The sequence below is a fragment of the Phascolarctos cinereus genome, unplaced genomic scaffold (genome assembly GCF_003287225.1).
Source record: "Phascolarctos cinereus isolate Bilbo 61053 unplaced genomic scaffold, phaCin_HiC Scaffold_9;HRSCAF=440, whole genome shotgun sequence".
Taxonomy (NCBI): domain Eukaryota; kingdom Metazoa; phylum Chordata; class Mammalia; order Diprotodontia; family Phascolarctidae; genus Phascolarctos; species Phascolarctos cinereus.
The window spans coordinates 212,318,620-212,342,414 of record NW_027556402.1 but is presented as its reverse complement, the minus strand read 5'-3'; the positions used below and the strand labels follow the sequence as shown (position 1 = coordinate 212,342,414).

Below are 23,795 nucleotides of genomic sequence, written 5' to 3'. Positions count from 1 at the left end.
GTTTATAAAAGGAAGACTAGTTGGAGATGTAACCACAAAAGGTTAGCTTGGGCCTTAAGTGCCATTTAAAACAATTTAGACTTTAATAGGTAATGAGCCATTAAAGGTCTTTGAAGTGAGCGAGGGGGTGCCATGATGAGACCTGGCATTTAGGAAGGTTACTCTGGCAGTGTTATCCAGAACTGATTGGATAAGACTGGAGACAGAGGCTCAGAGACCACATGAAAGGCTATCATCATACTACAGGGAAGAGGCGGTGAGGGTCTGAATGAAGGATGGGACTGTGTAGATAAATGGGCAAGAAGGGGACCCATTTGAGCAACATCCTAGAAGTAGAAATGATAGGGTTAATTACCTGATTGGATATGAGGAGAGAGGAGGCAACCTGAGAGGGTTCCCGGTCTTTGAACCTCAGTGACTGGGTCTAGAGGGTGGTACGTTTCACAGCTGACACCAGCGGTAAAAATAGGAGTGCTTACCTATGGTGATGGGACATGAAGAAAGAGCCTTCCTAAGGGAAGTGTAAACACAGTTCTGATAATGCCAACTTAGTATTCATCATCATACCTTGCTGTGGGACCTTAGCTTTAATTTTCGACTGTGGTTTCTATATTGAGAATAGATTTCATAGAGTGTGTGTGTGTGTGTGTGTGTGTGTGTGTGGATTGGTCTCTCTCTCTCTCACACATATGCACATAACATACATTTCTCCACATCTTCCAAGACATGTTTTCCTCATTTTGCTAATTTCTTTTTAGCCAGGAGAAGCAGTAGGTAGTGCTCCAGGCCTAGAGTCAGGAAGACCTGACTTCCAATCCAGCCTGAGACACTTACTAGCTGTGTGATCCTAGGCAAGTCACTTAACTTTTGTCTGCCTCAGTTTCCTCATCTGTAAAATGGAGATAATAATAGCACCTACCTCCCAAGGTTGTTGTGAGCACCAAATGAGATGTTTGTAAAGTGCCTGGCACATAGTAAGTGTTATGTAAATGTTAGTTATTGTTAGCTGTTCTTAAATCCGGCCTTAGACACTTACGAGCTAGCTATGTGACCCTGAACAAGTCACTTCACCTTGGCCTCATCTATAAAGTGGGGATTATAATAGTACCTACCTCCAGGGCAGGGCTCTTGTGAGCACCAAATGAGATAATAATTGTAAAGCACTTAGCACAGTACTTGGTATTAGTAAGTGCTATATAAATGTTAGTTATTTTCCTTTTTTCTCCTTCATTTTTCTTATTAGTCTTTGGCAAAGAGGGAAGGTGGTCACTAAGAAGTGATAATCAGCCTATGGGTGTCGCTGGAGGCACTAGAGGAGAGAAGTTGATCTCACCTCCTCCTTTAGCCCAAGGGCCAGGGAGCTCCTGAGGACCCTAAGTTGTCACACTTGGAGTTGATGCTTGGTTTAAAAGGTAGTTTTCCAGCCCTTCTGGAAAGTAGCAGACCCCTGGGGAATTCTATCTCTCATGTGCCTTTTCTCCTTTCCAGGGAGTTGGATTTACGGAGAGCCAAAATGACCATGACCGCCAACAAGAATGCCAGCATCACCCACGGGGCTGGAGGCACTAAGACTCCTCGGGAGACCCTGGGCCGGTGAGTGGGGGGCTGGTGTCTCCAGGACCTGGCTTCAGAGATAGCGTTGTATAAACTGGCCATGGGGACCCTGGGAATTGAGAGGCAGCTGGACTGAGCTCCAGAAAGCCTGAGGATAGTGGGCTTGGACCTCTAGGCAAGTAGAGTAGTGGACAGCCTTATTGGGTGTGCCTGTGAGCAGAAACAGGTGGGATGGGGCATAGCTGGCCTGCATTATCCAGTGGGTACGTGCCATCTCTTGCCCTGAGGTGATGGTCAAGGACCATTCATCTCCAAGCAAGACTAGCATGCAAGCAAGCCAGACAAGAGCCCTTCTCCTCCAGAGGTTTGGGGGACAGCGTCAGCAGTAAACAATAGATGTTATTCTCTGTTTTACTTTTTCATAAAATAATAGAAGCCTGGGGGATGTGGCTGAGCCAGGTTTCACAGTTCATTCATTTAATAAACACTGGCACTGGGTGACATACAAGGTTTAGATGGGACCATCTCTGCCATCATGGAGGTCACCATCTTGTTGGTCACTGCAACCACGTGAAGCTGTTCTCCTGGGAGTGGGGACCAGCTAAGCTAGTGGTGCAGCTCATCGCATGTCTCATGTCTCATGTCCCAGCTTAGAGCAGAATATCTCTCTGTTGAGCTTTGAGTCACTCACAGTTTTGGTTCTCCAAGATTGTAATATGCCATGAGGCAGCTAGGTAAACAGTGGATAGAGTGCCAAACCTGGAGTCAGGAAGACCTGTGTTCAAATCCAGCTCCAGACACTTACTAGCTATGTGACCTTGGGCAAGTCATTTGACCTTGTTATACCTCAGGTTCCTTTTCTGTAAAATGGGGATAAGATAGATATATATATAATCTATCTCCCAGGGTGGTTGTGAGGATTAGATGAGATAATATTAGTAAAGTGTGTAGCATAGTGCCTGACACATAGTAGGTGAATAAATGTTTGTTCCTTTCCTTTCTTCCTTCCATGATTCATAACTGTTTAGTAGCATTAGGAGAATATTGATATTTAAAAACAAAATGACACCACATCAGTTTGTTGGGGAGCAGATTAGGTCCATTAAAAGCTCTGCGTGTTCTCCAGTGAGATCCAATCTGCCATTTTACTCTTGTTCAGTTCTGGGCTCAGCTCATTACAGAAACAGAATTATTGGATTACAGAATTTCTTGAGTTGGAAAGAGACTCCAAGCTTCAATAGTCCAAATACCCCCAGTAGCCTATACTTCAGAAAGAATCCAAACCCTAACACACCTGACAAATTGTCATCTAGCCTTTGTTGGAAGACTTCCAGGGCAGGGAAAGCTGCTACCTCCAGAGATAACCCATTCTACTTTGGAACAGTGATCCTTGTCAGGAAGTCATTTTATACGTCAACCTAAATTGCCTCTTTGCAATTTCCACCTTATTTCTAGTTCTTCCCCTGGAACCAAACAGGAGAAATCAGATCCCTCTTCTGTATAACAGCCTTGAAGACAAAGTGTCATGTCCCTGATGACTCTTCTCTTGTTCAGGCTGGACAATCTCAGTTCTTTACACACGTTGCTGAGACCCTTCATCATCCTGGTCCTCCTCCTCAGGATGCTGTCTCTTAGCTTATCATCATCTTTCCTAAAATATGGTGCCCAGAACTGAACATATTATTCCAGGTGTGGTCTGACTAGGCTAGAGTGCAGCATGGGACCATTGCCTCCTTATTTCTAGGAACCCTGTCTCCCTCAGTGTAGCTCAAGATGGCATGAGCTTGTGGGGGCTGCCATATCATACTGTTGATTGGACTTGTGGCCCACTGAAAGTCCCTGATCTTTTTTGGATCATACCTCTCACATATTATACTTGTAAAGTGAATTTTTAAAACGCTAGCATAAGATCTTATTTACATCATTATGATGTCAGCTTACTACAGATTTAATGGAGATTAACATAAACTCCATCTGTGTTGACTAAGGTAGATATTCTGATGGACTAGCTCACTGGATGGCCTGTCCAGCTGCCATGTCATAATCTGGTCCAACTCTCCTTCCCATTAATGCCATTTCTACTTCTTCATGTAGCACCTTAGGAACGAACCTATCAAATGTCCAAATGTTGTGGCTCCATTGTCATTGCTGAAAAAACAATAATTTATGATAGAAATTCTAGGAAATACTTAGAATTTTTTGTCTTTCTTGTGTCCCAATCCATTTTCGTCCTTAAATGCTTTGGGGATAATCTCTGCAAACTCATTTTCCCCATTTGCTGCATTTCACTGTTGTGTGAGGCAGTTTTGCTTTCAATCTCCCACCGTCAACCTCCTGGCTGAGGTGGTCTTCTGCATTCTTGTGGCCTCCATGTTTTGGTAGCAACTTTACATGAGTTAGAGTTCCATAGGACATATTAATGTCTGTTCCTTTCTCCATTTCCCATTTCCTGCTCTCAGCACTTAATCTGAATAGTTCAGGCTAGAGCTGGTATAACTGCCCACAGGGTTGTCCTCTCTGTTTGGATGTTGACCATGACCTTTGCTCTAAAACTGCCCCAAGGCAGCTGATTCAGAAATGACTGCCATATTGGTAATCAGTTGTCTCCTGATGTTTATGGTCCATAATTTCATTGGTTTGGAAATTCCCAGTGAGCCAACTCCCTCTACCTAAGCAAGTAAGTACCAATTCTACAACCTCTAGTCTTAAGAGTTTCCTGGAGCCCTGAGAGGTTAGGTGATTTGCTAGGGGCACATAGCTGACAACCCTGTCAAAGGTAGGACTTGAATCTAGGTCTTTCTGACTCCCTGTTCTAACTATGGTGCCACACTGCCCCTTTTTCTGAGTGTTAGGAAAGAGTTATGGAACCTGTGACTCAGAACCTAAACCTCTGGGTTATGAAAACCAGCTTCAATCTTGCAGGCTTCTTTTTTATTATTTTTAAGGCAATGGGGGTTAAGTGACTTGCCCAGGGTCACACAGCTAGTAAGCATCAAGTGTTTGGTCTGAGGCCGGATTTGAACTCAGGTCCTCCTGACTTTAGGGCCGGTGCTCTATCCACTGTGCCACCTTCCTGGTCATACTCTTTGGTTCATGCCCCTATGCAGGATTTAAACTGGAAACACCAGAATTTAGCTTGTGTATAATTCTTTACAAAAAAGGTAAATGGCCCTCAAATTCCATGCAAGCACTAGGGCTAGCAATAATACATTGAATATAAAAGAGGCCTTATAAAACCCAACAAAAAATGTCAAGGACTCTCACTTGCACCTGTATAAACATTCAAAACTACTCGCCAAGCCCTTGCCCAGAGATCAACTTAGTTATCCAGATTTATACTACTGCCTTGGTTACCCTCTCCAGCCCAATGGGAAACTTTCTAGAGTGTCAGGCATCCAGCCCCTCTGCTGAGCCTCCTACTTCTACCCTGAGGGTAAGGCCCCTCCATAAGGGGAAGAACAGGGGGCACTCAAGAGTCAACTGTAGTACTCCCAGACTTACATAGTTCACACAACTAATTCACAGTCATAGTGATGGACAAGGTCTGGGGTTTCCTCTTCCTGCTCATGGTTCTGTCCTTTGTTGTTCCTTGGTTCCAGCTCCTGCTTGGTCCAGAAAATCCATCTTTCCATTGCTGCTGCCTTGCATTTTCACTAACCTCCTTTCTTCCTTCCTTCCTTCCTTCCTTCCTTCCTTCCTTCCTTCCTTCCTTCCTTCCTTCCATCCATCAGTCTCAAAACATAGTCTGGCAGGATTGGTCTCTTGGCCACCAAGTAGTGGGAGAAGATCTTTGTTTCTTGTTGTATCCTAGTACCCTGGGGGCTATGTCCCCTTTCTCTCACAGTTCATGTGTAAGCAGAATTTTCGTCATCCTTCTACCAGGTGTCTGCTCCAAGGTGACCCTCCACCAGGCCCTACTGCATTCTAGTTCATTCCAGTATCCCTCTTATAATGCAGTTGACCAGTGTGGTGGTAGAAGCTAACTGCCATATTACAAGAGTGTAAATATTGTGATTTGCCTTGGTTTGAGTGTAACTCTAACAGGGTTCTGCCTCGGAGCTGTGATTGAGTGGAGGTGATAGACCCTGCTGTTCTCCAGATGGTTTACTGCTCCCCTGATCATACATCCTTCCTTTTCCTGGCTACCAACTTTCAGTAATTAATGACCTCTCCTTACTGGGATTCTCTAGCATTTGACTTTCTAGAGTCTGAAAATGCCTACTGTGTGGCCTCTGGGAAGCTTCTGATACTGGCTGTGAGATCCTTGGTAAGTCATGCCCCCTCTCTGCCTCAGTTTCTTCATTTGCAAAATGGGGATAATAGCAATACCAGCCTACCTTATGGTGTTGTGAGGATCAAGTGAGGTAACGCATATACCATGCTTTCCAAACATTAAAGCACTACATAAATGCTGGTTGTTTTTTATCATTATCATTAATATCATCATCATCAGTACTAGTAGTAGTAGTAGTAGTAGTAGTAGTAGTAGTAGTAGTAGTAGTAGTAGTGGTAGTAGTAGTAGTAGTAATTACATTGGTAGAGAGAATCTCCTTTAGGAATTTCTTATATAAATGGAACCATGGATCCAGTCCTTATTCCTGCCCTATGTGCCAAGTACTAGAGTTTCAGAGATAAAAATGAAACAGCCCCTGCCCTCTAGCACCTTACATTTTATTGGGGAAAAGATATATACATATGAAAAATAGAAAAAATGTGCAAAATAAACACAATGAAATTTCCAGGGTTGGAGGGACATTAGCAAGTTGGGAGATCAGGAAAAGCTTTAATAGTGGTGACTTGTGAGCTGAGTTTTGAAGGAATCTAGGATTCAGTCTTAGAGGTGGAAGTAACAGGCACGAGGCACAGCCCAGGCAAAGGCTTGGGAACAGGAAATAGAATGAGGAACATTAATTAGACCAACTTGGCTAGAACATAGACTATGTGAAAAGTTGGGTTGGGTCAGATTGTAAAAGACTTTAAATGCTAAACAGAGAAGGGAATAGGGAGCCTCACTGAAGCTTTTTGAGCAGAGAAGTGACATGGTTAGGCTATGCTTTGGATTATCAATTTGATAATGTTTGGGGGCCAGCCTGGAGGAGGAGAAGACCAATTCAGAGGATGCTGCAGTAGGGTGGTGGTTGTGTAACTAGAGACAAAAAGATGGATTATTAGAGATGTTAGCGGAGGTAGAATTAGCAACAATTGGTGACTAATTAAATATGGGGAGATGAGGGAGAGTGAAGCATTGAGCATCACCTGAACCTGGATGGTGAGAACGATGGTGGTGCCCTTGACAGATATAGCGGGAAGGTGAGCTGAGGAGTGGACTTGTTCAGGATTGGAGCAGGGGAAGGAATAATAAATACTATTTGGGGCTTGTTGAGTTTGAGACACCTACAGGGCATCTAGTTAGAAATGTCTAATAGAGAGTTGGTTTTTCAGGATGAGAGCTCAAGAAAGGGATATACAGATCAGGGACTTGGCTTCTCAGAGATGATAATTGAGCCCATGGGAGCTGATGAGATCACTGCAAGTAGAGAGGGAAGAGAAGGAGACTCAGGCCAGAGCCTTGAAGGATACCCTTGCTTAGTTAGGGGGTGTGGTATGGATGGAGATTCAGCAAAGCAGAGCCAGGATGAGATGGGAAAATAGATAATAGGTATACTAGGAGAGGCGAGTGTCATGAAATGCCTGGAAAGGGAAGGACTATCCAGGAGGAGATGGCAGTTGGCTCTCAAATCCTGGAGGGGTGAGTCAAGAAGGATGAGGACTGAGGAAAAGATTTGGCAGCTAAGACAGAGCGCTGGAAACTTTGGAGAGAGCAGCTTCAACTGAGGAATGAGGTCAGAAACCAGAGTTTACAAGGAGTTTAAAAGTGAGTAAGAAGGAGAGGACATGGAGGCAATGAACATAGACAGCTTTTTCTAGGAGAGAGACAGACAGAGAGAAGAGAGACAGAGGGAGACAGAGAGAGAGAGAGAGAGAGAGAGAGAGAGAGAGAGAGAGAGAGAGAGAGAGAGAGAGAGAGAGATAGAGAGAGAGAGAGATGGGGAGAGAGAGAGAGAAGAGAGAGAAAAGAAAGGACAAAGAGAGAGATGGGGAGAAAGAGAGAGAGAGAGAGAGAGAGAGAGAGAGAGAGAGAGAGAGAGAGAGAGAGAGAGAGAGAGAGAGAGAGAGACAGAGAGAGAGACAGAGAGAGAGAGACAGAGAAAAGAAAGGATAGAGAGAGAGGAAGAGGAGAGAGAGGGGGGAAATGGTAAGGTTAAATGAATTTTTAAATCCATTAAGGTTAAATGAGCTTTAGGGAAGCTCATTCATTTAAAATGAATTTTAAAATGTGGGAGCCCTGTGCATGTTTGGAGACAATACTGAATGAGCCAGTGAAAAGAAGATATTGAAGTATATGGGAAAAATCTTCTGGAGAACATGAGAGATGGGATCAAGGGGACAAGAAGGGATGGCCTTGGGGATGTGAAGAGGATCACTTGTTTCATCAAGACTGAAGTAAAGGCAGAGATGGTGGGAGAGGACCTCAAGGGGTTTGAGATGTGGAGAAGTGGAGTGGAGAAGGTTCTTGGGTGTGGCCTCTGTTTTTCTCAGTGAGGTATGAGGAGGGATGGTTGTCTGCTGAGAGATGAGGAGGATATGGGGGTGGTATAGGAGGTTTGAAGAGAGAAATTTGGAACATTCACTGTGAAGAGTAAAAGATTGGCTTTATAGCTATGAGGGCCCATTTAAAGATGGAGTAACACAAAACCCAGCATCTGAGTAGCTTCTGGCCAATAGCCTCTTAAAGGCCCTCCTTACCTCTAGCCTAGCCATAGCCCTCTACCTAATCTCCATCCCTCTAGTCCCCCACCCCATCCTTAAAATATAGAACAATAGATCTGGAATTGATCTTACATAGAGATTATCTAATATAACCTCCTCATTTTCCTGGTGAAGAAACTGAGGTCCTGAAAGACTGTGAGACTTGTCTGAGGCTGAGTTAGTGGCAAACCCAGATTCAAACCCAGGTCTCCTGATTCCCAGTCAAGTGTTCTTTCCCCCATCCCATGTACTTTACTGCCAAATTAATCTTCCTAAGATACGAGTGTGGTATTGTCACTGTCCTGCTCTGAAATCCTTATGGCTCCCCATTCTTGCATTCAAGGTCCTTCACAGCCTCACCTCACCTCATCATTCTAGGCTGATCTTGTCCTACTCCTCCTACACATTTGACTGTGATTTATGACCGTCCACCAAGTAATATTGTACTTTCCCACATGTGTACCTTTGTTCTTGTTTCCCTTGCCCAGAAATTTCCCCCCACCACTGCTGTCCCTCAATGAAATCCATTAAGGCTCAACTTAAATGCCAGCTTCTTCTGGACCCTGGACCCTGAACCCTGAACCATCCTTCTTTATTGCCCTATAACACCTTGGATTGGAACATTCCTATAACGCTTGTTAAATGCCTTATGTTAAAGGTATTTGTGTATGTTTTATCTTCCTTACTTAGCTATCAACTTATAGAGAAAAAGGAGCCAAACTTGAATCACTTTGGCCCACGTAGCACCGAGCACAGGGCTCGTACCAAATAGTAAGTACTCAGGAAATGGAAAAAAGGAAGGAAAAAGGGGAAGAGAGGAAGAGGAACAAGAGAAAAAGAAGGAATAAGAGAAGTGGGAAAGAGTGGGGAATAGAGGCAAAGGAGGAGGGAGAAATGAAGGGGTAGGGGGAAGGGGGAAGGGCAATGAAGAGGAAGAGAGGGTGACTCAAAAGAGAAGGGGAAAGGAAGAAAAATAGTTGACCGAAAAGGGAACTGAATAGAGGAAGGAGAGTTTGTCTTTCCACTATGGCAGCATCTCTGGCCCAGCTACCATATAGTTTTGCACCTGAGTTCTGGGCTTCCCATTGTAATATGAGGTCTAAATTCCTCTCTACCCCTACTTATACTAGCTGGTGGGGTCCCTAGAGGGTGGCTACTACATATTCCCTCAGGGTCTTAGGGGACCCTGAAGATCTAAGGGAGGGCATTTTTCTAATACCATAGCTTACAAGCCCCCACCAGCTTGCCTCCACCCCAATGATAATGTTTATGTTAGTCACCCAGACTTAATTAACTTTTAGGAAAGGGCATTTTATTAAAATAGTAGTGTCAGAACAGTTGGTACAAAACCTCTTCCTCAAAGTCTGTGACCCACTCTTCTGCCAGGGTATATAGAGTCAAGGGGAAAGCAGGGTCCGTTTTGGAGCACATGGCAAAGTGGGGAGCTCACAGCTCCTGGTGGGTCTCTCGCTGGAGTCTCCGAGCTATTTCCCCTCGGTTCAGTGTAGCTTTCTGCTGGGCTCCTTATAGTTTGTGTCCAGTTTGTCTTTGGTCCCTGGTGCACAGACGTCACCGCCATCTTGATGCTCCTAGGACCGTCCATGAAAAGTCTCAATGCTGAGACCTTCCACAGTTCACAAGGTTCTCTGGCTGGTCAAGGGAGGGGGAGGAGACAGAAACTCCCCTTTCTTCTCCATCCCAGCACGCACTCTCAAGGGCTCTCAAGTGTGAACTAGCTGGCTGGTTTTACACATTCCCCCCCCCCCATAGTGTAGTCTCTCCAGCCAATCCCGTTGTGCCCTCGGTCAGTCCCATTCTGTTTCATCCAAGGCTTTTGTGCACCCAATACCCTTGGCTGATAGTTTGACGGCTAGTGATGTTCTCACCTGCTTAAGGCAGTCGCTTTGAGTGGGGAGCTTGATTGAGTCCTAGAAACGTTCAGGCCTTGTTCCTACCTAGTCGCCACACCTGATGGCTCAATCAAAGGATCTTGAGTGACCCCTACTTCCCCCCTCACACCATCCTGGAAAGGGAGGGGAGGCAGTTGTAGCAGGAGTGGACTTTAGCATTTCCTATGGAGTTGGGAATGTTCTATGGGCCCTTACAAAGGACAGGCCTGAAGAGCAACCCCCCTGTTGGTCCCTCGGCCCCCAGTGCAAGAGGAGAAAGGGTCAGATGGAGAAGTAAAGGCTCCACCTCTCTCACCAGCTGTCCCTTAGAGATGGGGGTGGAAATGAGAAAACTTCCTCCTTGACCGCCTGTTGAGTGAGCGGCTCTTCCCGGCTCAGTGTCTAGTCAGTTTCTCGACTCCGAGAGAATCAAGGAGGATTTGCCATGTCATACATGCCCTCTAGCCAGGGGATAGCTCACGGACCTTTTGGTGTCCCTAGAACCTCTGAGCTGTGGCAAAGGGTGGGAACTGATTGATGAGACTGAAGGCTTTAATTCCACTGGGGTGGCCCAAGGAGCTGCTCAGAGTGCAACTGACAGATTCCCCCAATGACTGCCCTCAAAGCTTCGCCCAGAACTCATCTCCCCCATGAAGCCTTTTCAGAGTTACTTCCTTACCACAAATTCGCCAGTCTTCTTTCTAATCCCAGCGCTTCTAGTTCTAGCTAGAATTGTGTTGGAGATTGTTTTTGTGTTGTGTGTCTGCCCTTTCTGCCCTCTTAGGCCATCACCACCCCCAAGATCAAGGACTGTGGCTGGTTCTTTTCTGCTTCTTGGTAGGATGCTCAATAAGGAGGAGGGTCCAGTCTGTGGTTCTGACCCACTGTGGATCAGAGCCCTTACTAGTTTGGAATGCAAACTCCAGGCAACTCAGCAGAAATAAATTCACTGCCTACCCTCCCTCACAACTGAATTCCCCACAGACTAGAGCCAGCCTGGCTGCATTCTTTCATCTGTGCCCTTGTTTGCTCTCTCCCGGACGTAGTTGGTACATGTGGCCTTGTAGCCCTGGGGCCTGAGACAGGCAGGGTTGATGGTTTCCTTGTTCAGCAGACGCTAGCTAGTTTGGGGCAGAAAAGCTGGGTAGGTTTGTACCAGTGGGGATTGACTTAGGAGCCCTCCTGGCTGGAGTCTGCAGCCTTCCAAGTGGAGAAGAGGGAACCAGTAGTGGAGCCTTTAAGGTCAGCGGTTAATGCCCAGGTAAAGTCAATGTACGAGAATACCTTGACATGGTGACGATGATGGGGAGAGTCTGAGGTGGCACCAAACCCAGGTGAGACGCCCAAGAAGCCCTTTGATCAGAAACGGCTTATAGAAGTGAATTTCCAACTGCTTCTTCATCCAGGTGTTAAAGGTAGCTTTCCCAGTGGAAAAGTCCCTAACCGGGTCTGCCAATAAATGGTGCAGCCCCTGCCGAGAATTAATTGTCTGGGTGTGTTATGTGAGAATCTGCTGTGTTGCTAACTTCGGAGCTGGGCCATGCTCTCAAGGGGATCAGTACCATGGGGAGTGCATGCCTTTGTTACTCCATCTTACTCTCTGGCTTTATCTCTCAGTATCAATGACTCTGTGTTGCAATTTTTCAGTTTCTTCCCACCTCTTTTGCTCCTTCCCTCTCTCTGTTTCTTCTCTCTCTCTCTCTTCTCTCTCTCTCTCTCTCTCTCTCTCTCTCTCTCTCTCTCTCTCTCTCTCTGTTGCTCTGTCTCTCTGTCCCTGTCCCTATCTTTCTCTATCTGCCTGACTTTTTCGGTCTCCTTTCCTAATATCATCCCTCTCTTTTGTCTTACTCTTTCACTGTTCCTCTCCTCTGTCTTCATTTTCTGTTTTTCTTGGCTGTTTACCTTTTCTGTACCCTTTCCCTTTGGTTCCCCATCTCTTCTGACTGATTGTTTCTCTCCCTTCTTCTCTGACTTGACCACAAGGCCATGTTGATATCATAGAAGAACACAAATAGAAAACCAGTTATCTGCTTCATGCGTATTCTTTCCCCATAAGCCACTCCCACAACTTCCCCCTCCCCAAATCAGACACCTCTGCGCCTGTGGGGCTTGCTGTTTGCCAGGGGTCAGGTCGAAGCCCAGCCAAGTTCTCCAGTGGGATCTAGGCTATTCCAATCACTGAGCATGATGGATATCATTTAATACCTGTTTTCTTTTTGCTTGCTCAGCTAGAGTTTCTCTTCCTGGGTGAGAAGTAGCAGCCTAAATGTTTGTGTTGGCAAAACAATTGAAGTGGTTTTGGTAGCAGTACCCAGCTTGGGCAGATTGGCAGCCCCTCCCCATGGACGGGACCAACAGGGGAGAGTACATTCATAGTGCCTGCATCCACACTCTCTCTGCCACTCCCTTGAGAGGGAAGGAAGGACAGAGTTGGGCAGAGGCTGGGAGGAAACCAATGTCGTGTGTACATTCTCCAGTAGCCTATTCCAAGTTGACCTAATGAAAATTTTACACTTTAAATCCCCAAATCAGGTTGAAGAGAATCTCAAAAGCTAATTAGTCCAGCTTATACTGAAGCAAGAATTCCTTTTGAAATGTACCTAACAAGTAGTCAGCCAGCCTTTTTTTTTTTTTTGAACACGACCTACTACTGGTCTTGTCTCACTTTGGGCTAGCTCTAAATTGATAGAAAGTTCTTCTTTTAAACAAAAGGGAAGCCCCTTAATTTTCCTCTTTGAAACTTGGTTCCTAGTTCTGCCCAGAGGATCTGGGAAAAGCAAGTGTAATCCCTCTTCTGTGGGATAATCTTTCAACAATTTGTCCCCTGCTAAGTCTTTTCTTTCTCAAGGCTAAACACCTCCAATTCCTTCAGAGATCTTTATGTGGCATAAACTTTCAGAATCCTGGCTGCCTTCCTCTGGATAGATTCAGAATCTGAGCTCGATTCTAAAATATGATGCTCAGAATTGAACACAGTAGTCCAGATAGGGTCCAGAATAGAATACAATGGGACTGTCACCTCCCTAGTCCTAGAAGCTATGTCTTTAATATACCCAAAGATGGCTTTAGCTTTCTTTGCTCTTCCATATATATTGTTTTCTCAAATTAAATTTTATTTTCTTCCATCAGCAAAACTCTGCTTTCTCTCCCTCCCACCCCTAATTGAGGAAGAAAGGAAAATAAAACCCCTGTCAAAAACATATAATAAGCAAAACAAATTCTCTCATTGGCTATGTCTAAAAAAGATATCTCAGCTTGCACTTTTAGCCCATCTCCTCTCTTATCAGGTAGAGGTAGCATGTTTCAACACGAGTCCTAAGGAATCATCAGTTGGTCATTGCGATGATCAGTGTTCCTGAGTCTGTCAAAGTTATTTGTCTTTATAATATTTGTTTTGTTCAGATTATTCTATTCACTTCACTTTGTATCAGTTCATATAAGTCTTCCCAGGTTTTTCTGAAACCGTCTTGCTCATTTCTCATAGCACAATAGTATTCTATTACAATCATATCCTTGCCGTCACAAAAAGAGCTGCTACAAATATTTTTGTATCTATGTGTCCTTTTCCTCTTTCTTTGATCTCTTTGAAGATCACCACTAGGTCTGTACTCTTAGTGCTGATGTTGCTGAGCCAAGAATATTCACCATATCATATTGTTGCTTCATGTGGAGTCTGCAGTCCACTTAAACCCCCACTGTTCCTCAGCTGTGCCTCCCCCATCTTGTACTTGTCAGATTGATTTTTGAACCCAAATATAAGACTTTATATTTATCTTTATTAAATTTCATCTTAATTAGGCATAGCCTAACGTTCTAGCCTATCCAGATGTTCTCTCTGGGTTTCCTGAGATCAGCCCTGAGCTCCTTCTGAGGGTCTTGTATATCCCCACCATATTTAGGGGTTTGTTGTTGCCACCAGCTCTTTTCCAATTCCCTCTCAATGTTTAGGGTCCCCCAGGTCTCCTGGGGGGCCTAGGAGAACCGACCCATCCTCTTTCAAATGTAATGGAAGTAAGAGAAAATAACAGCTTTACCTAGCTTTTACCTAGCTTTACTAAGTACGTAAGGGTAGCAGAAATATGAAGTCCAGAGCCTAGAAGTATGGTGAAAAAAGCCATGTAATTGTTAGTTCTGGGTCTAACCCTACCTGATTCAGTGGGGTCCAGCCCTATACTTTTAAGCTACTCTTTCCACATATCTTGTGAGAGTATTAAGTTTAGAACAAATCCTGGTTTACCTGAAAACCATGAGTGATTAGGGATAAGGATACTAATCCCTCTTCTGAAAGATCTTTTTACAGATCAAAGATTGTGTATGGGGGAATTTAATACACAAAACTGAAGGGCCATTTCTTTATAGGGATAAGCCCCTTTTCCTACTTAGTTTCTCTGAGCTTTTTAAAAAAAAGTATTTTATAGCAACTAAGAGATAAAATAAGATGGTTTACAGAATAAAGAAATAATGCTTAGAAATCTCATCCTAAGACATTTCTGGCCAAGTTACAGAGTCTGGCACTGATCCCTATTATCATCTTAACCACTATGTATGGCTAGCCTTCATGTTTCCTCCAAAGATGGCCAGCTGTAATCATTCCCACCAGCACCTAAATCTAGCTTTTAGTGATAGGATCAGTGTTTTAGAGCTGGAAGGGACCATATAGATATATAGAAAGGCCATCTAGACACACCTCCTTATTCTGCAGATGAGGAGGTAACTTAGATACTTTTAGTTCTTTACTCATGTGCAAATCTGGGAAATACTGATACCAGTTGAGTCCAATTCAGCATGTTCTACCTGCCTCTTTCAAACATGTCCCTACTGTCTTTTTCTAACTTGTTTTTTTGTAATCCTTATCTATATTTCTGAAGCCACCATTGAGGGCATGGGTTGGCAAGTGAAGGTCTGAGGGCCAAATCCAGCCCTCTGTCTGCTTTTGTATGGTCTGAGAGTTCAGAATAGCTCATGCCCTACAGCAAAACTTTATTTTTGTAACCTCAGTGCTTAGCACAGTGCCTGGCACGTAGTAGGCACTTAGTAAATGTTTACTGATTGGTTGATTGAAAATTGTGAAAACCATTCTTAGCTCCAGGCTTTGCTGACCCTTGATCTCTAGAGCATGCAAGGGTCCTAGTATGCTCACTCTTGTTTGAGAGAATCATAGACCCAAGAGAAGGTCACCAGGTCCAATCCCCAGCCCCCCATACAATAGAATGCCTAAACTATCCAAGACCCTGAGTAACAACACATAATCCCACTACCAGGATTACCTGCACAGAAAGAGCTTACAGGTCTAATAGGTTTCCCTGGGCCTTGAGCAGCTGCATAAGCATGCCTGCAGAAGCTGCCTGGAGATTAGGCCATGGGATAGGGCAGAAAGGAATAGAATAAGTGAGAGATAAAGCCTAACTTGGTAGCCAGCAAATGCATCTGAACTGTGTGGGGAAAGGCTAGGAGGGGATATGGAAGGAATGGCCAAGCGAGACCAGTGGTTTCCTTCAGGAGGCACATCTGGTTAGAGATGTGTACATTGTGGAAGCTACAAAAGGAGGAGGTTGATGAGTGACCTGTCCTGCCTTTCTGGCCTGAGAAGGGATGTTCGAAGGAATCAATCCGTCTTTTCATCTCCGTCCTCCAAAGAGGACAGAAACTGAGTTAAATGGCAGGACTTCGTGAAGAAATTTTTGACCATCTGGCTCCAATTCTGCTCTGGGTCAGGCTATTAAGGGAAGTTTATAATCATCCTTCCAGGAAAAACTGAAGAATCAGACATCTATTATAAGGGAGGGGGCTTTGGGGGTGGAGTCGGGGGATGGTTATGGTTAAGTGAGGGTAGTTTTAAAAGAAAAGAGCATCAATAAAGAGTTGTGTTTTTTTTTTTAATTGCACAGGCGTCTCTGCCTCTCATATGTTGGGCTTTGTATGGAACCTGGAGGCTAGAATGGTTCTATCAAACAAGTAGGAGGGGACTGTGACCTTTATGTGCTCTAGATTCCAGAAAGCATCTGCTATCCAGTAAAAATAACAATAGCTAGCATTTATTACCTTATTGATCATAACAAGCTTCTTTAAGGTTAGTGAAGTACTTTATGTATATTATATAAATGCCTTAAAGGCAGAGACTAGCTTTTTGCATTTCTATCCCTGTACTTAATAGAGTGCCTTGCACATGGTAGGTGCATAATAAATGTTGAATTTATTGAATCTCCTCCCTTCTTCTCTGCATTGGTACCTCCTAGAGGAACTTTGGGCCAAGGCTTTCTGTAAGTGTGTGTGTGTGTGTGTGTGTGTGTGTGTGTGTGTGTGTGTGTAGGGCAGTTCTTGTTGGACCTGGGTTTTTCTTAACATAAAAAGTTAAGGCACATTGGTTTCCTGTTGTTTGGGGCAGCCAGGGGCTATGACCCCAAAGAGCGAATGTTGACTAAGATCTGAGTCAGCCATGCACGGGTTCTCTCTGAGAGAGCAGGCAATAACAGCAGCCTGACCCACTGGCCAGTTAATAGCACGGATGTGGGTAACCAAGTAGAAGGGCAGCCTCGAGGCCACACAGTCCCACTCAAAGGTGGCAGGGATGATTGACTAGCAGGTCTGTCTGGGGCTGCCTGGTCAAGAGTATTGGCAGAACCGTCTCACCTTGACCAAGGCTGGGAACATGTTGGAAGGAAGCTCCCTGCAAGCAGCCACTGTCTGATCGTGTGCATCTCATAGAGAAACGAGCGCAATGAGAGGCGGTCTGTCTTCTCCCCATTAACGTGCCCTCTTTATTAGGCATAGCTCACCTCCGTTCTAGGCTCCTTCCTACCTACATAGCTCAGTGGCGGAGAGCTTGTCACACTTCAAGCTAACATAATGAACTTTGTGATGAGGTAAACCCAAACCCAAGAATATCAAGTCTGCCGCTACCCTTGTTTTATAGCTCGGGAAACTGAGGTTTCTAACTCCCTCTGTAGTGAAACGCACAATAATAAGGGTGCAGTAATCATTTGTTGAATGAATGGATGGATGGATAAATGAATGAATGAATGAATGAATGAATGAATGAATGAATGAATGGATATGTGAAGTCTCTAAGGGAATCTATCTATAGAGATACGAAGTTAGCCCCAGGCCAGCCGTACTCCTGGGAAATGAGTGGAGCAAAGGAAATCTTTGGTTTGGGAGCTGTGTTCTTGGGAGCTTTGGCTTTCTAGCAGGTGTTTTTATTTTTAAACAGTGAACCCCTGGTGCAGCTTTCCCTAGATAGAATTTTGTTTTTGTTTTTTTTTAGGAATCATAGGCATAGTTGGGAATTGAGTGAGACGGTAGAGTTCATCTGGTCCAGTGGGCCTCATTTTGTACCAGCCAGCCAAGGCTCAGAGAGGCCCAGGACCATTGCCCTGGTCACCCGGGTAATAAGGGGCAGAAGGAGGATCTGAACCCGGGTCTTCTGACTACATTCCCCGTGTTCTTTTCATCATACTCCACTGTAGTGGTAGAAACTTCAAACTTAGAATTGCTAGTTTTGTTGTTAAGTCGTTTCAGTGTGTCTGACTCTTTGTGACCTCTTGGCAAAGATACTGGAGTGGTTTGCCATTTCCTTCTCCAGTTCATTTTACAGATGAGGAAACTGAGGCAAATGGGGTGAAGTGACTTGCCCAGGGTCACACAGCTAGTAAGTGTCTGAGGCTGGATTTGAACTCAGGTCTTCCTAACTCCAAGCCTGGTATCTTATCTACTGTATCACTTAGCCTAGTCATCAGCAAATCCAGCCTCAATAAATTCATTTTCCAATTCATTCTATGTTGACAGGGATCTGTGAGTGTTTCCTCTAAGTAGGGACTCACGGAAAGCCAAAGCCTTGACTTTCTACCAAGGGTCGGTGGCCAAGTTTGAACCTATTTTCCCACCTGTCTCCTAGTCTAATGGTCTGTGGACTGCGTGGTACTGTCTCCAGAGCTGAGCTTTTTAATGTTTCTGGGTAGTAAATCTCACTGTTTTCTCTCTTTGCTCCCAGGTCTCAGTCGGTTTCTCCACCTCCAGTCCTCTCTCCACCAAGAAGCCCTGCCTACCCACTCAGCCACAGTGAAAACTCAGCCAGCAGTTCCCCTCCTGGCCCTGGCTCCCAGCTCCTGCTCAAGGACTGGAGCCCCCAGGCCGCCTCGCCTGACAGCCCCCCTGAGCCGCCCCTGGACAGTCGACCTTCTAGGCACCACGTCAAGGCCGCCAGCATCGGCTGCTTGGACAGTAGACTCTCGGTGTACCAGGGAGAGGACCAGAAGGAGAACGTCCAGGGGGAGGCCCAGAATGGGGAGGAGGTAGCTGGCCGCCCACCCCTTGCCCACAGCACGCCATCCCTGGGTCCATCGGCCTGCCTGCGGAGCATCCCGCGGGGCCGCTCTGGCACCCGCAGCCTGGGTATCCGGGAGAAGATCTCAGCATGGGAAGGCCGCCGAGAGGCCTCGCCCAGAATGAATGTTTTCGGGGAGAAGAGGGAGGGCTCCAAGAGCGACCGGGCAGCCAGTGAGGGCTGCCCCAGTGTGCTGCCCTCCCCGTGCAGCTCAGACAAGACCTTTGACTTCAAGGGCCTCCGGAGGATGAGCAGGACCTTCTCAGAGTGCTCGTACCCTGAGACGGAGGAGGAAGTGGAGTCGCTCCCTGACCGGGACTCCTGCCACCGGCTGGAGAAACGGCCGAGCCGCAGTGATTCCAATGCCTTCCTCAAGGGCCACGGCCGCAAGGAGAGCTCAGCGGTGCTGAGCCGCATCCAGAAGATCGAGCAGGCCCTGAAGGAGCAGCCTGGCCGGGGGCTCCCCCAGCTCCCCAGCAGCTGCTACAGTGTGGACCGAGGAAGGAAAAAGACCACGACCCTGGGCACCCTGGGCACCTTGGAGGAATCGGTGGGGAGCCCCAGTGGCAGCGGCCATGGAGCGGTTGTGATGGGGGGTGAGGCGGGCCCGCCCCCAGAGAGCGAGGGCAGTGGCCTCAGCAAACTGGAGCCTCCCCGAAGCAGCCCCAGCCCCAGCCCCAAGGGGCTCCCCGAGAGCCCCCCTGACCTGGACGTGAACCCTGTCCCTAAACCCAAACGCACCTTTGAGTATGAGGCTGATAAAACCCCCAAGAGCAAGCCAAGCAATGGTCTACCTCCTTCCCCCACACCTGCTGCTCCCCCACCTCTGCCCTCCACCCCAGCCCCTCCGGTCACCAGGAGACTCAAGAAAGACTCACGCTTTCACCGGAAGTCCCAGAGCAGGTAACATAAGCCCCCCCCCCCCCATGCTTTATACCTGAGCTTGGCAGCTGCTGGGGTCATCGTTGCTGTTGGGGCAGTTTTATTTTTTAAGGTAGAAGATAAACAGATAACTTGGTTGTTGGTAAATGGCCAGATACTTCTTTCCGTTGCCTGAGCATTCTGATGAGGGGTTAAAAAAAAGCTCCCCACTTTTTTAAAAGATGTGGTAAAGAGTGTTGGACTTGAGGGCAGAGGTGTCCTGGGTTCAAATCCTGACTTTGCCATTTCCTGTTTTCTTAGGCAAGTGATATCACCTTTCTGGGCCTCAGCCTAACTTGTAAAATGAGAGTTGGACTAGGTGACCCCGAGGGCTTATTTTGGGAGCCTCAGTCTCTGTTCATGATCCCTGTGGAGAAAGCCTCAGCCTCTGGGTCAGCCTTGTGGTACAGTCAGGTTAGCCTTATACATGGGCATAATTGGCCTTTGCCTATGTAACCTTAAATCTCTTATTTACAAATTCCTCAAATTCCACTTTGAGAGAGTAATTCTTTTGAGGCAGGCTCCTTTTTAAAAAAATGTGGCCCCCTCCTATGAGGGGCTACCCCCACGATGAGCCTGATGCTGGTATGAATGAAGACATTGATCTGGTTCCTTCCTTCTCAGAGGAGGAGCCTCATGGAATCACTGGGTCCATGTGGAGGATGGGAAAGAAGATGCCGATGAAGAAGAATGGGAAGGGGGGAGTGGGAAATACTGAAAGCCAATTTGACCCGCTTCGGTTTTATTGGAGTGGGTCTGTCTTCTGAACAGGGGAGGTGTATAGTGTCCCCCAGAACTGCCTTTGCCGAGGCCCAGCTTTAGCTCTTTCTACTTCCTCACTTGCCTGGCCCTGGGCCCCCAGAGGTATAAAGGAGGTGTCAGGGAAGTGGGATCAGTAAGACTGTGTGACAGTCACACGTGGGTACCTTTCTCTCTCAAGTCTGGATGGGCTGATAATGTTAGCTGTCTTCTGAAGCCCGGTTATCCCACGTCTTCATGGATATCCAAGAAGGGACTCCACCATCATGCTTTACTTTTGGGGAGAAGGGTCTTCATCCTCACCCTCTCTGTCCCCCGTCAGCCCTAGTTTTCAACCTCGTAATCTTACTCTGGTTGCTCATCATTTCTTATAGCTCAATAATATTGCATTACATTCATATACCATTACTTGTTCAGCCATTCCCCAGTTGATGGGCATCCCCTCAATTTCCAGTTCTTTGCCACCACAAAAAGAGTTGCTATAAATACTTTTGTACATGTGTACATACAAATATTCATGTATGTTTTTGTACATGAAAAAATTTTTCCTGTTTTTATGATCTCCTTGGGATACAGACCTAGAAGTGGCATTGCAGGGTCAAAGGGTATGCAGCTTTATAACCCTTTGGGCATCATTCCAAATTGCTCTCCAGAATGGTTGGATCAGTTCACTACTTCACCAACAATGCATTAGTATTCCAGTTTTTCCCACATCTTCTCCAACATTTATCATTCTCCTGTTTTGTCATGTTGGCCAGTCTGCTAGGTGTGATGTGGTAGTAACCCTATTCTGAAACACAAGAGAATTTGAAAATAGATGGGGAGACCATCTCTTACAAACATTTTTTGTATTTTTTTTAGCAAAATCAGAGAAAAGAAATCACAGAGGGTTGTCAAGGACCGGTGGTCCCTAATATATATAAAAGGTTTAGTGATGATAGTAATAATATAGGGCTTTATGTAGCTCTATATTATCTACACAGGGCTTTCCCAACAACAGTCCTGGGAGGTGGGAAGAGGGGATGGGATGCCCTCCCTTCTGCCTGACCTCTCATGGCTAGAACCATGCCCTAGTGTGGGGCCTTTTTTGACCTGGTATGAGAATGATCAGATATCCATCATTAAGCATCTACTACCAAAGTGTGGCTGTGACAGCCTTGGTCTAGCCCTTGGAACTTGGGAACTGTTGGCTCCACACTCCCCTGCCAACAGCATGGTGGTGGTGGGGGATGGCCTCTACTTTCATGGACATCACCTTTTTTCAGTTGGGTGTTTAACATCCTGCTGAGCCACAGTTATTTCTCTTAATTTATATCATGTCTAGACCCTCCCACTCCTACCCCCTTAAGTGTTCAAGGAATGGTCTCTAAGACCTTTTCTAGAGAAAAAGTGACCCTTTAGGGGGTCGGGGATAGGATTTGGTTCTTCCTTGCAGTTGCTTGGTAAGTTTCCATTTTTAAATGGGCTCTGGTCATAGCTGCTGGATGTATTCTCCACAGGGTGGGCTTGGGACCCTCCCCCTTTCCGTCTCACCGCCCCCAACTGAATGACTCTTGTTCTTGGAATCCACAGAAAATCCTTTGAGTTTGAGGATGCGTCCAGTCTCCAGTCCCTGTACCCCTCCTCCCCCACCGAGAACGGTACTGAGAGCCAGCACAAATTTGGATCCAAGAGCACTTTAGAGGAGAATGCCTATGAGGACATTGTCGGTAAGGCCCCAGAGGATCCGAGGGCTCAGGCTGAAGTGGGAGGAGGCCTCCAGAGAGGCTCCCTTTAAGCTTGGGGATGGAAGGGGAGCGGGCTGTGGAATATGGGCTAGAGGACATCAGAAACATGATCCAAGCCGCCAGAGTTCTTTTTATTAACGATCCTGCTGATTCTGGAGCCCAGTGCCTTCAGCTGAGACCCGGAATCTGATTCCATCTGTAAACAAGACCTGTGTGGGAGAGGAGAGAAACCAGACTCAGATTTAGAGAGTAGGGGTTCTTAAAAGGGGAAAGGGGGCTCCAGAGACCCCTCCCATGCTCTTGCTCCTCAGAGGGATCTGGGGAGGGAGGGAAGGGTTCACCTTTCTGCATGTAGGGAGCTGGCTGGGTGGGGCAGCTGGCAGGAAGGAGGCCAAGTTTCTGGGAACTGAAACCTCAGGTGTCAGGTGGTCCCTCCTTCCCCTCCCTAAGGTGATTCACCTCTAGTTTCCTGGTGCTCTCTTGGCCCTCCCCCTCTTTCTCTTGGGTTGTCAGAGGAAGCCTACTGCCCAGTGAACTGAAGGAAAGGGGAAGGAACATTTATGAAGCTCCTACTACGTGCCAGGCATTGGCTAACTTGTGTGGAGCTATTATATGAAGGCGGCAGCATGTGACGGCCTTGTGGATGGATAGGCAGCAGTGTTAATGAGGCCTGTACAAGGAGCAGCACTGTGAGGGGGTGGCCTAGAGCACTGGGTGCATATCAAGAGGCTTTAGTGGGTCCGCCCTCTGAACTCAGGTTATGTCTCTCCGGGGGTAGGTTGAGGGAGGCTGGCTGTGTTCTTCCTTTTTCTAACCCTATTCAATGAAGCCTGGAGGAGTCATAGGCAAACCTTAGGCTCTTGCTGCCATGGGCAAGAGAAGGGAACACAGGGAGCAGTCACCTATTAAGGGCCCACTGGGTGCCAATGCCAGGCACTGTGGTAAGCACTTTACAGGTGTTATCTCTGTTGATCCTCTCAACCACCCTGGGAGACAGGGCTATATTTATCCTCATTTTACATTTGGGAAAACTGAGGCAAACTGAGGTTAAGTGCATTTTTCCAGAGTAGTCCAGTTTGGCTGCAGCACTGATTTCTTGGAGAGAAACATTATGGAATAGCCTAGGAAGGGTAGGATCATACGATATCACAGAAGACCTAGAATGCTAATCAGAGGAGTTTGAACTTCACCGAGTAGGTAATAGGAACTTTTGGAGATTACTGACTGCTGAAATAAAGTGACCAGATAGTTCTCTGCTTAAGGAGATTAACATGGTGGTTGACTAAAAGAGTGACCAGGAGCAGAAAGACCTATTGTAATAGGCCCTTGAGGGTAATACCAAGGGCCTGTCCTGGGGTGGGAATGATGATGGGAATGAGGAGAAGGGGATGGCCAGGAGAGGGGCTGTGGTTTGTGTTTGTACCTGGGCCTCAGCTCCAGCTGGTCAGATAAAAGTAGGATAACTAAGATTCTTTTTTTTTTTTTGCTAGGCAATGGGGTTGCCCAGGGTCACACAGCTAGTAAGCGTTATGTGTCTGAGGCCGGATTTGAACTCAGGTCCTCCTGACTCCAGGGCCGGTGCTCTATCCACTGTGTGCCACCTAGCTGCCCCCATAACTAAAATTCTTTAGGAGCTTATGCATCTTAGGGGGGAGGCTAGAATGGGGATGAGTCTGGACAATGTGGACCAGATCAAGGAGCACTTGGGAGAAGGCCAGGAAAGTAATTGAGGGACTGTACTGGTGGTGGGATGTGGGGGAGAGTATGTGTGCTGGTACACAATGATCAGACCTTGGATGTGGAGTATCATTG

The 23,795-nt window shown here is 46.3% G+C and overlaps 1 protein-coding gene across 5 annotated transcripts in view; it reads left to right on the top strand.

The window, feature by feature from the left end:
* The window catches only part of DENND2B (DENN domain containing 2B), a 207,670-nt gene that overhangs the window by 132,356 nt on the left and 51,519 nt on the right, over positions 1–23,795 (top strand). For all 5 annotated transcript variants that reach the window (XM_021002004.2, XM_021002007.2, XM_021002003.2 and 2 more), the window contains 3 exons: positions 1,489–1,593; positions 18,244–19,479; positions 21,829–21,965. In XM_021002004.2, the coding sequence (XP_020857663.1) occupies positions 1,514–1,593; positions 18,244–19,479; positions 21,829–21,965 (1,453 nt within the window). In that variant the 5' untranslated portion in view covers positions 1,489–1,513. The remainder of the gene's footprint in view (positions 1–1,488; positions 1,594–18,243; positions 19,480–21,828; positions 21,966–23,795) is intronic.